General features: G+C 35.6%; 1 protein-coding gene across 1 annotated transcript; it reads right to left on the bottom strand.

The window, feature by feature from the left end:
- Positions 1–4,815: 4,815 nt before the first annotated feature.
- Positions 4,816–10,913, bottom strand: LOC129240503 (autophagy-related protein 2 homolog A). The gene has a single exon (XM_054876340.1). It carries the CDS (start codon positions 10,814–10,816, stop codon positions 4,901–4,903), a length of 5,916 nt encoding a protein of 1,971 aa, XP_054732315.1. The 5' UTR covers positions 10,817–10,913; the 3' UTR covers positions 4,816–4,900.
- Positions 10,914–13,351: the final 2,438 nt, after the last annotated feature.

Here is a 13,351-nt window from a genome sequence, read left to right as displayed (position 1 = left end):
TTCAACAAATGATACGAGTGGCTTATGATAGCTAAAATATGATACAAATGCTTTGGTTTCGATGTTGTCAACATATCTTTGAAATACCGCGTCAATTGTTGTTTTTGATCGTGTTGTCGATTCAGTGCGATTGTTACACATTTTTAAATTGAATGTTGTATTGAGAACGTCAATTAAAGGAACCGCTGTGTCCAATGCAAAATTTACGTTAAAATCGCCACTTAAAATCATTGGAACTTTATTGTAATACTGCGATACTTCTGGTGTATACTTTATTAAATTTTCGTGAATGAATTCCGTGATGCTATTTATTGATTTTTTTTCTGTCGATACTCACGACACTTTTCTGTATTATTTTTCGGCATAATTGCGGTAAATATTTAAAAATGAAAATATTTACGAATATAAAAATACACACGCGGTTGCTATTATGAGCGTCCCCAGCAAAACCTGCGCGACCGAAACTCTAACACAATTACATTGTTTTGAATGTTACAAACACATATGCACGCAGGTTTTGCTGGGGCGTGACCGAAACTCTAACACAATTACACATATGCACTCGTATTTGTTTGAAAATCGACTTTTTTTTTGGTTCTCCGTCACCTTTGGAAAATGTGTAAACAGTAAGCAAACTTTATTCAAATATTTTCCCTCATTTTTGCATCAGTAAAATTAAACAAACGCCGTAGCCGAATGGGTTGGTGCGTGACTACTATTCAGAATTCACAGAGAGAACGTCAGTTCGAATCTCGGTGAAAACACCAAAATTAAGGAAAACTATTTTTCTAATAGCGCTCACCCCTCAGCAGGCAAAACACCGAGTGTATTTCTGCCATGGAAAAAAGCTCCTCATAAACATATCATAAAATAAAATAAAATAACTGTATAAAAAAATTTTTTTTCTTGTGATTCGAACCAAGGATTTTGGATCGGAAGCTCACATTGCTAGCCGCTCGGCTATCGCGCCATGCTGTCGGCGCTGGCCTAAAAGTTATTTAGTTCGTCGCTACGTTTATATGTAATATTCGTAGCCAAGAGTGTCGCTTTTTTTCGTTTCACTTTTTCTCAAATCACTCCCAACGATTCTAAAGAAGTTTTCACTTCAAAAAACATGGAAAACTTGAAAGTGCTGGAACAGCTGCCTCCTTAAAATATCGAATGCATTGCCATCTTGCGGATACAATTAAATTTGCAACGGCTTCTGAGTCTGTAGTCCACATTCACACAGGCCAAGCACAAATGGGCTCATAAGACATTTTAAATTGTATTATAATTCAACGTGAGTGAATAATAAATAATATTGAAGGTCCGCGTATCAAACTTTATCAATTTCATAATATGAATTTAATTCGCATGCAGTCAATTATTATTACGCTTCGCCTCAAGCATATAAACTGAATTATAATAAACATTTAGAATTGCTGGTGTTTGTATACATTTTTTATAAAAAAAAAACAAAAAAATTTCCTCACGTTTCCCTTCTCATAACAATTATTGCATATTAGCAATCACATACCTACAGTATAGTATTAAAAAATATATCATTGTTCCTTCGTGGAATACTTGAATATCAGGTTATTTGTACTCAGTTGTGATCTACTCTACCATTGAGTCAAAATCTCTTTTTCAATATGTACAATATGTACATTAGGGTGGCAGTTATTTTGCAAGATTATTTTTTTATTGGTGCTACCCCCCAGATTGGTTCCTTTACATATAAAAATGGTGGAAAAAAAGTTTAAAGTAAATCTGGTAAGTGGAAAGTGTGCCCCCGGGCCTTCAAAGTTTCAAAAAACCCGAAAATTCGTAGTATAAATACTAGTAGTAAGTAAAGTAGCCGAGCATTTAGTTTATCACATTACAATGATAATTCAAATTATTACGCTTAAAAAAAAAATATATTCAATGCAGAATCTACCAAGTCGTTCGACCCTTGCGCGTGCTTCAGAGGAAATTCCGCAATGCTCAAAACATTTGTCTGTACCAGCAAAACAAAAAAGAGGACGCCAGATAATAATAACTCCTAAGCTTGCTGCTGCTTTGGATAAGTGCAAGATCAGTGATAGGAATACAGTTCATATTCTTATAGCTACACTTGAAGCCCTTGGTCAAGATGTGGAGAGTTTTGCAATCAACAGGTGGTCTATTAACAATTCTCGTGAGAAACTCCGCGAAAAGAAAGCTACAGAAATCAAAAATATCTTTAAGGATAAGGAATTGCCTGCCGCTACGATACATTGGGATAGTAAATTACTGGCATCACTAACAGATAAAGAGACAGTAGACCGACTTCCTGTTATTCTTTCAAATTGCGGTGCTGATCAACTTCTTGGTGTACCTGCATTGCAATCAGGGAGTGGAAAAGAACAGACAACAGCTGTTTGCGAAACCCTTGCGGAATGGGGCCTTCAGGACTACGTAGAAGCATTGGTTTTTGACACTACTGCCTCTAATACGGGCGCTTTTAATGGTGCGTGTGTTTTGATTGAAAGCTTTCTAGAAAAAGATCTCTTATATTTGCCTTGCCGCCATCACATATACGAAATCATTTTAAAAGCCGTTTTCGTGGAGAAGATGGGTAAAACTACCGGCCCAACCGTACCAAACTTAAAAAAGTTCCAAACTGCTTGGCCTAAAATAAATGTAAATAATTTTAAAACCGGAATTGTGAATAAGAAGATCAGAAAACATTTGGATCCGGTCGATGTTTCCCGAGTTCTTGATTTTATACGAATCACGTTGCAATAACAACAACCGAGAGAGGATTATCGAGAATTTTTACAATTGGCTGCTATTTTTCTTGGCGAAATACCATCTCGTGGAGTAACCTTCCGTGCTCCAAGAGCTATCCATCACGCAAGGTGGATGGCTAAGGCTATTTATTGCTTTAAGATATTCATGTTTCGCGATGAATTTAAATTATTACCGCGTGAGGAAATGCAATTTGTGATATTTGCATTTTCCTTATCAGTATATATATCGAAGTGTGGTTTTGTGCACCTTCTGCAGCCAAAGTACCATTTTTGGATTTCAGTGTTCTTTCCAAAATTTATAAATACCGGACAGTTAACGAAGACATCTCTCGTGTGGCTTTACAAAAAATCAAAAATCATTTGTGGTATTTATCACCTGAGTCCATCGCCTTGGCCTTCTTTGACCCAAATGTGACGGCAGAATCAAAAATTAAAAAAATAAAAGGCGTTGCATCGTGAAACTGATGCTGAATGTGAAAAAAGTATTAAAAGGATAACCGTGGAAACAAGCCAAGTTCCTGAATTATTAAACCAAGGACTTGAACAATTTGTCTCCAACAAAACAAAACGATTCGTTATAAGATTTAACATAAATGACGAATTCCTAGGCACAGATCTTGCCCGGTGGCACAAACATGAAGATTTCTTTAATTTTAATTCATTTTAATTTTATTTTCTTCAATGAGTTATTTCTTTTTTTAGTTTTTTTTATATGTTGTTATTAAACTAAATTGCAATAAAGTAAACGTCATATGGAACTATATATGCTAAATACTGTATGGATAATAATTTCCTTCTTCAATTTATATATACATAATTTAATATACTTTACCAACTAAATTCTTTTACTACTTATTTACGCTGTATGTATCCACATGTAAAATAAAAAACACACTTTTACTGAAATTAAAATTTTTTGTCATTTTGGGGTAAATTTTGCATATTGAAAGGCTCGGGGGCACACCTTTTCCCTATCCGATTGGCACCAAATTTCACAGAGGTCATTTTTATATAGAATGGAACCAAACTGGAGGGTAGCTCGCGAAAAAATATTGATTATAAAAAAAGAGGTCAAATAACTTCCACGCTAATGTACATGCTGGTAAATGCTGGTACGGGCTTCTGCTCAAGTTCGGTAATGTACATATGTACATACCTACATATAAAGAGTTTTCCAATAAGAGGTGTTATTTTGATATTCAAAGAAAAATGTTACTTTTTAATATAAATGATCGGATGTCTATTTCATTATAAAGAGGAAGGTATGCCGCTAATAGTAGAAAATATATTAACATCAGGCAAATGACCACCACGACCACGCTTACAGGACAATATCCTTTTCATGAAATTTTCCATAACCGAATTGCAAAGTGGCTGCCCTATGTCCTCGATAGCCTCACGAATTCCATCTTTGAGGTCTTGAGTCGTCCCTGGGCAGTTGGCGTAGACCTTCTCTTTCACGTGGTCCCAAAGAAAAAAGTCACAAGGTATTAAATCACAAGATCTCGGTGGCCAATTGTGATCACCTCTTCGAGAGATAACACGGTCCGGAAACTTTTACCGTAAAAGAGTAATGTGGCACGTAGCGCCGTCTTGTTGAAAATAAACGTTGTCCAGATCAATACCATCCAATTCCGGCTATAAAAAAACTTCAATCATCAATAATCAAATCAAAATAACACCTGTTAGTGAAAAACACTTTATATGTATAATAGTTTCGAATTTACGACAAACATATCTGTGGGCCTTCGACAAAATAACGATTGAATCTTAACATTTTTTGTTTTATGATAGATCTGGTCTTAAATTAAAACATTTAAAATTTTATTTGAATATTCGTATAAAGTTTTATCAATAGTTTTGAATAAGTAAAAATTAGTTGTTTTATTAAAACACAATTTAATTGTTGCTGTTGTTGTAGCAGTTTAGTGCTTAATAGTTGGTTGATTAGTCGTTTTTAGTTGTTTGTCGAATGTCCACAGCTATGTGCATACCACACTTTGTGACTCCATACATTTTCTTACCACCACTCTGTAAATTTATTTTGAAAAATTAAAGATTTTCATTTAAACGTATAAAATTTATTATTAGAATGCATATTTATCTAATAATTTACAAGTTATATTATATTTAAAAGAGATAATTTAATCATTGTCAGTTTTCCACTTTTCACGCGCTTCAACCTTAGCTTCAGGTACAAGAGAGCTCTTAACTCCGCCCAAGATGTTGGTTGTAGCCTGAGTGGCCAAAACTGCAGGGCGAACAACCAGTTGTGGTATTTGCCTCATTACAGCACCTACGGCTCCGGTATAACCTTTCTGATCATGCTCTGCCACAGCGGTTTCTATGAGAGTTGCCGCAGAATCATTTATCCCCTCCTTTACTATCAGGTACGCATTTGTCACACCTTCCCTCATATCTTTTGGTCTTTGTGCTCGTTTCTTTTTATCCCTACGATGCGTACGGACTCTTCCAATCGAGGGTCCAGAAGACACCATGTCAAAAGCTGTCTCAGCTGTGAATTGTAAAAGTTGGATCACACGCGATGTTATTTCTAGCGCAGCAAGTGCAGTTCTAGCGGTGAAACTTTGTGCGCCAAGCTGAAGTCCTCTTATTATTCGACCATCCCTTTGATATTGCTCAATTGGTAAACGGAATAAATCAATAACACCTTGTATAAATTGTACAAAAGTGTACGTTGGCCCAACACCCTTTAAAATTTTTGGTAGTTGATTTCTTTTAATATCTTTCAACCACTCCTTACATAAATATGTTACTAACTTTTCAATGCCCAGAAAACCGCGACGGTGAATAATTTTTTTTAAACGAATTTCGGAGCATTGCAATTGACCTAAGCCCATCAGTAGCCCTGTAATTGGACCGCGTGATAGCTCAACTCGACGACCGTGATAGTCAAAACGTATTGGCACATCTGGACCAAATACTACTTCGCGGAAGTAAATTGGCGCAGACTTATCTTTGGCTTCTGTTGGGTCCAATGACTTACCCGCTACTTCATTTTCAAGTAAATCAAGATTTGTCGATATTAGTTTTCTAGCTTGTACCTCGTCATCCATCTCAGGCACCTCGACATCCATTATTGGCTCTTGAATTTCCGAAGGCGAATTATTGTCCGTATTTTGTGTTTCCTTCATATCACTTCCCATATTGGTGAAAAAATCCGCCAGGAAAATAAGAGTGTCTTGATCGATATGAAGCCGCATTGGCAGTAATGATATCCGAAGTGAACATTCTTCAGCAGCACTAAGCTTAGGATTTGGTCGAACATGTAGAGCCTTTACAACGACCATTTGTTGTGGAGTTTTATGTGATGAAGTCTTGGTGTGGGGATGGTATAAGAACTTATTAATTTCGGACGATTGCAAGCGGTCCCTAATTTCAATATCATATATAACTAAAACTTGTCGCGAAGCTTGGGCTGTATAGCTTGGGTAGATTTCGTGTGAAAGACGAACTTTTGTAAGTTGAATCTCGACAATGACTTCATGGTTGCGCTGAATCCCGCCAACTGATTTCCATGAGATATCTTTCGGTTTTTTCCCCCCACGAACAAATTTATCTCCTTTTGAATATGAGACGCCGTACTTATAGGCATCAGACATGCGCAAGTGACTTACTTCACTTTTTGAACAATCATCCTCTTGAGTGGATGCAAAATCCTTGCCACCATACATATGCCAAGTGAATGTCATTTCGCAAAGTGTGTAGCGTGAAACAGGTATAGGAAAATCTTCCGGAGCTTTAAGTAGATCATGTTTATCGGAAGGTGGACAAAAATGATTGTCTACGATTCGTAACGGATCATCACACATTTTCATTTCCCTAAAGCCGCATTTCGATAGGCGCTGTCGCTCGTTTTCTGAAATTACACAATATTCGTCCTCGTGTGCTTTACGTCGCTGTATATTATATATTTGTTCCATATTTACATCGCCCAAATCTGATTTAACTTGTGGCAGTACTTCTATTTTAGGTTCAGCCGGGGAATATGATGTCGTCATTACGTGGTGCTCAAAATTAAGAATTTCGCACATCTCGTTACTTGCTCCGTATTCAATGTCTGATGCGTTAGATTGTTGTTCATCTGGGAAATAGTAGGGTTCAACGTCATGGACTGAAAAACGTACGCTTTTCGAAGTTGAAGGCGAATCACTTATTGTAACGGTTTCACGAAGAGCTTCCGCCATCATCAAATTCACTCTTTCCTGTTGCCATTGTTGTTGAGATACACGTTGGTCATCCATCGAAAATGATTCACTTTTCTCAATTTCAGACTCCTGGGATATGGTGCTTGTTGCATTTTTACCCGATTCAACGGAATCCCCATCATTGGCTAAATGTTCGATAAGTTGTGCTAAAGCTTTTCCGGAATCGCAACAAGTCCTTAAATGAGCATCGTGCACCGAGCATCTCAAGTCGAATTTGGGATGTTTCTCCGAAGAGTTTTCATTCAGCCGTAATGAAATATCGAAAAATCCGATGTCAAGCAAGGGAACCAAGTACTTTGAATCAATTAATAACTTTTCATTTTTTGGTTGCTGTATTTTTTCTTCTTTATAAGGTGCGATAGATAATATGAATTCTTCAATTATAAATCGGAGATTACAGCCAGCTACTGCAGATATTACATTACTGCTAATTGTGAAAGCACCCAATTCCACAATAGCTCTATAATCAAAATTGGTTGGCCTATAGTCGATTGCACAGTTCCACAGATGTAATTGCATTTCCGTGATTATACCGAATGGTGTGTAACCCTCTATTGGGTAGTCGATAACATCAAAAAAGTCAATAAGCTGGTGTAGCCAAAATTGGTTGGGTATCAGTGAGTGATAACGCAGCGTTGCTTGTTGAATGCCGGTCGTGACCCTTAACCGTTTTATTCTCTGGTCCGTTACACGTTTTGTTTCAACCACCAAAGAAAGCATTTCCCTCTCCTTCATTGTGGATTGATTTGACTTTGACAGGCCTTCTGGAGTTTTATATAAAGTTTTTCGCATATACCAATCATTTTCGTTAGAGGCAGATGTAGACAGTGTTGAGGACATTTGAGGTATTAGTCCACAATGATCCATTTCGAGATCTCTTAATTCAAGGCATAAATAGCAAAGGTTTTTATTATCATTATAACCGCTAACAGAAAATATTTTAAGCTCTTCCAGCTTAATATTAATTTTACCCAAATCTTCAGGCTTAATTTGTGTTTCTGTGTCACGTATAGGCACAAATAATACAATCGAAGCATTTTCTATTGAAATTTCTATAGAGAAATTGCTCTTTTGAATATCAGGCTCCTCTTGCTGCATGTCTTGTGATCTGTTAGAATCATGCACGGAAAAATATATGCTTTCAGTCATTGACATATCTTTAAGATTAATGTTGAGACTTCCGTTCGAATCGCTTTCCTCGGAATCAGATAAACCGCATTCATTGAAATTTCTCAATCTGGGTGATGAAGCCGATATATTGTATAAGCTTTGTTTATTTTCGGTGTTATTCAAACTGCTTGAATTGAAAATAGGTGAACTGGGTTCCCACATCAAAAGATCAGAGTTGAACCGATTATATATAACCTCGTACATTTGCTTGGATATCAACACGACTACTGCGTTGGGTATATTTACTTGAACCTGAATTTTTGACGTTCGCATTGTGGCGTTGCAGAATTCCCTTAATTCTTCTGTTTCGCCTGGTAGCAAAATAGTCTCCGACTCTGTATTGTCTTGTTTATTATGTAAGGTGTCGCTTTCTCTACATACACGTTTGGAACTAAATGGCAGTCTATCTCCACGCCCCGTCCTGCCGTACAAATGTTCATCGAAGCAACTATTTTTTAACTTGATCCAATAATATTTATCTGGAATTGTGACACTAATTCGAACATAATCCAAAACTTTTGATTGAGTTCTGCCGGAGCTAGTTTTTAATATCCATATTTTATTTTCTACGTTTTTCTCGACATAATATACATTTACTTCATTTGAAAGTAGCTCAACCACACCGGAAACAAAAGATAGACGCACATAATCAAGGGAAATTAATAAATAATCGGTTCGTATATTTTGTTGCCACCAAGGAACACGATTTGGGTCGTGAATCGGTCGCGCGTCAAATATTGGAAAACGTAATTTCACCACCAAAGACGCTGAAGTCAAATTTATAGTGATTGTAGATTTTGGCGCTTCCTGTTGCTTCAGATAGCAGGAGGGTGTACTAAATGAAGAGAATGCAGCAAAAGGAGAAGGCCCCAAAATTGCACTTAACCGGTCGTAAATGGAAATATCCAATTCTAATTCACCCTTCTGCAATGTAATGTCGACAATTTTTGAATTGGCATCCGATTTAATGTTTACAGCTATATCAGCACCACTGAAACTGTCAGTTCGATCGAAAGTGATTAATTCAGAGGGTTTCTCATTCAAAACCTCAAATAAATCCACTCTCTGTGCAATTAGAGTAAATTTGGACAATAGCGCTTGTCTGATTCTATGCTGCCTTCCTTCGGAAACTATGGGTGACACACGTAGAAATATATGATTTTTCCCCTCCGTTATCTTCGCTGAGTCCACTTTGTTATCAGCAATTTTTTGCAAATTTTCAAAAAATTTATTGGCAAATCTAATCATGTTTTGCTCGCTGGTTATGTTTAGAGGAGTCTGATTGCTGGTAGAACTTTCAACTAAAATATCTTCTATTAAAATTATAGAAACAAATGAGCATACTTTGAGTGAAAAATTTAAAATTTCTCCCGAATATTCCAAACTTGATGTTTTACGTTGCAGCTTCGACAAACCAGTTATCGTAGTGCTGGAACTAATTGAACTGCTGGGCGGGGAATACGCTCTTGGCAAATCTCTCAAGCGATCAAGGCGTATATGTTGTAATATGTCTCTGTTGGATGCAGTTGTTTCACAATCCATCCAATTTCCTAGTTCTACCTTCTCATCCTTCTTTTGGTACATGTCATTATCATTAGAAAAATTTACTCCAATGTTGTCTTCTTCTTGGACATCACAGCTGTCATCCTGAAAGGCGTCTATAAGTTTTAAAATAAGGTGTATTTGCCTGGGAGTGATGAGACTAAAAACTGCACCCATTTCCGTGTTAATGACAACTTTAGGTCCGTTGATATTTTCGGATTGTTTCATTTTAATCCGCACATTTAAATGATCCTTAATTTCGAAAATGGGTATAGCAGCAGATTTAAACATTTCTTCGTTGCTGTAACACGAATATCCATCGACTTTTTTCTCTTCTGTGCATACACGCAACCCGCTTATACTAATATTGTGTTTAGCAAACATTGGCAGGAAATATATATTTTCGTCCGACTCCTTAGGGTTATTTGGCGTTGTTGAATGCAAGTTTGGATTGTCATCGTGACAGCCCTCCGTATATTCTTTTGAATACCTTTCACAACCTGTCTCATTTTCATATATTAGTTTTTTTATTTCAAAGCATAATGATATAGCTTTCGAGTTATCTGACGATAAATATTCCAAACGGAATATAGTATTTGTGAACGAAGCTTTAATGCGATTCAATATGTTGTCAATGGTTTCAGCAAACTTTTCAAGGCCAGGAATGGACTTGGTGTCTATTTCTGAAGCATCTTCATTTTCTTCGTCTTTCTGCATCATACACTCTTCCGCCAGCTGCATAGAATTGCTTGCTGATGACCACATTGATTCCAACATAGATGTTCCATTATTTCGCCTTTGCACAGGCCTTACAGATATATCAGCGTCTGAAATCTCAATGTAACTACTGTTCGACATTAAAGCATTCCATGGCACAGTCACAGTAAGAAGGCCAATGTGGCCTCTGATAACTTCCACAGACCAACCTTGGCTTTCAAATAACTTATTTAAAGCATCGACATTTAATGATACGTTTTCCACTGTAGCTTTACCATTATAAAGGTCCACTTTAAGCTGCTCCAAGTTGAGATTTTCTTCTAAAAACTGGCCCAGATAACGTTGTAAAAGATATCTACAAGTTTTAGTTTTGATGGTGGTCCACACATTATACCACGCCATCCTATTAACTCGGTTGCTGAAAAACTAAATTTAATTTTCACAAGGCTTTGTTACTTTACGCTTATGCGTCAAAAAACTCCGTTTCAATAAATATTTGCTTAACATCAGATATAGTGTTGCCCAACGTAAATAAATCAACAGCCATACGAAATCTGAGAGGTGTTCGTTTTTTCTGGTAATAAAAATAAACGGTTAATGGGAACAAAATATACAAGCTCCCGTTGCATCAAATGCGAATGTTGAATAATTTAGGAAAACTGGAAATATTTCAAGGCCAAAATATTAGGAGCTTCGAAAACAGTAGCGGAGCTCAGAAGTTTCTAATTGGTATTCGAATTAACTCAAGTACAAATAACAATAAAAATATTTAAAAATACCGTAAAAACTAGATATAGTAATATAACTGCATCTTAATTGATTCGTTTGAATTAGTGTTGACTACAATTTTGAAAGGAATGCTGCGTTTTATTATTTTCTGAATATGAATTTTGGTTTTTCGTTATCTTTTCTGTGACTTTAGAGAATTGTCCGCTTGAAGATTATAGAAAGTTCGCTGTTTTTTTTTAGTTTGAGTACTCCTATTGTTTCCAATTAAACTATTATTGTAAAACAACGAGAACTTACCAAGAAAACATACATAGGGTGTGTATATCAAATGAGTTGAATCCCACATCTAATATCAGAACTAACTTAGTTCAGTTATATTAGAAAATAACTTATTTTTATTTATTATTTATAATATTTTAGCTAACATTTACTGATATTTTACATAAATTTATTGCTATGCCTCATGGGAGAACTTCAATCGTTTGACAGCGCTTTTCAGAAAAATTAAAACTTGCTATTTCAAAGCTGGCACTTTGTTAATAATTATTCAAGCCGACATGCTCTATAATAATTGGAGTCAGGCCATGTAGGTTTACTTTTCAAAATAGTTTACAAAGAAGTGGAAATGGATTCTTAAGAACAATTTTTCTGCTACTCATACGAGAAAGCAAAAAACGTCTACAGCAAAATGACTTGTCCAGGTACTTTCCTTGCTTTGTCTAACCACACCCTTAGCCACAACTGTTGTTTGGGCTGTTTTTATTACTAGAAAAAACGAACGCTTAGATATTTAAGTGATTTTAGGAGTCTGGTAACTATGTCTGACTATCCAGCTGAGATGCGAATTTTGGGCATAGATACAATAATTATCCAGTTGTTTATTTTGTTTACCTTTCGCATCTTAGATTTCTCATATGATGCCAGATGCGGATAAAAATAAATGTACCGAAACTATTTAATTTAATTTTTATTGTATTAGTTTGTTACGAAAAAAATATTGTCGAAATCCGTCGGCCATAGCCCTAAACTAGAAAGATTAGTTTTATAAGAATATTTTACAATTTTTTGTTTTATACAATAACAAAAAAGCAGGAAATAAAATGCAACATTTTGAAAGCATGGCAAATATTATAGTTTAATGTAATACAAATGTAATAATACATATATTTGTATGTACATATGTACATCAACATACTGTAATATAGCCAGCACACGCGGGGATCTCGTGCATTTTGCATGTTTGTTTTCACTTATGTATGTATGCATGCACATATTTTACTGCGCACATTATACAGAGCGATGTACACACACACATACACACATATATATTCGTTTTTAGTCAAGGTATTAACCTAGGCATTTTAAATAGTCCTTTGGTTTAAATACACGACCATTTACACGTAGAAGAACATATTTTGCAAAATTTTCGTAACAAAAACAACTTTTTCTATTTATACATACAATGCATACAAATTTTTGTAAAATATGCATCGGTTCAGGCAAATGTTTCTTGAATGTCTTAGATAAATAGTTTGGTAAAGATTACCGTAGTTAAAGGTTCTTTCAATTTGTGCCTGCTGAGGTTAGTTACTTTTTCTTTCAGCCGAGCCTGTTTTGGTCGAGCATAATTCTAAAGAATTAACATTTGACTAACCTGGCACGCCTTGCTGTGTAGCTGACTACAGTTTTACACGGTCACGGTCAGGTAATTAGCCTTTTAATTTCCAACACACTCACACTATGGCATATTTGCCATCAGCTTAAATAAGAATTTTTTTCAATGAGCGAGGCGATTATGCTTTAAATTTTAACGGCTGAGAGTGATAATTTTCAGTAATTTCTTTGATGACTACAATATGATGACTATTTATGTACATACTTAAATACATATGTACATGCATTTATTAAAAAAAACTTATATCACTTAATTTGGTTGTATGATATGATATCCAAAAACTAACAGTTCTCGAGATACTCGATTTTAAAGATAATTTAAAAAAATATTTTTTTGCTTGTAAGTTCACTTTTTACAAATGTTAGTTCAAGTATCCGATTTTTTTTTGTTTTTAGTTAAAGGATATGTACTGTTAGTAACATAAATAAATATACAGGAGCCTGGTTTATGGAATTTTTTGACGCTAACGCTTTCCTTAATATGTAATCAAAATATTTTACACATGGTAATTGTGTACTGGGATAAGCTTTCAT

Source organism: Anastrepha obliqua, chromosome 3 (assembly GCF_027943255.1).
Source record: "Anastrepha obliqua isolate idAnaObli1 chromosome 3, idAnaObli1_1.0, whole genome shotgun sequence".
Lineage (NCBI taxonomy): Eukaryota > Metazoa > Arthropoda > Insecta > Diptera > Tephritidae > Anastrepha > Anastrepha obliqua.
The sequence above is the reverse complement of the archived record's forward strand: the minus strand, read 5'-3'. Positions and strand labels throughout refer to the sequence as shown.

Excerpts from the sequence above, each read along its gene's own strand:
- LOC129240503 (XM_054876340.1), bottom strand. The coding sequence starts at position 10,816 with ATGGCGTGGTATAATGTGTGGACCACCATCAAAACTAAAACTTGTAGA.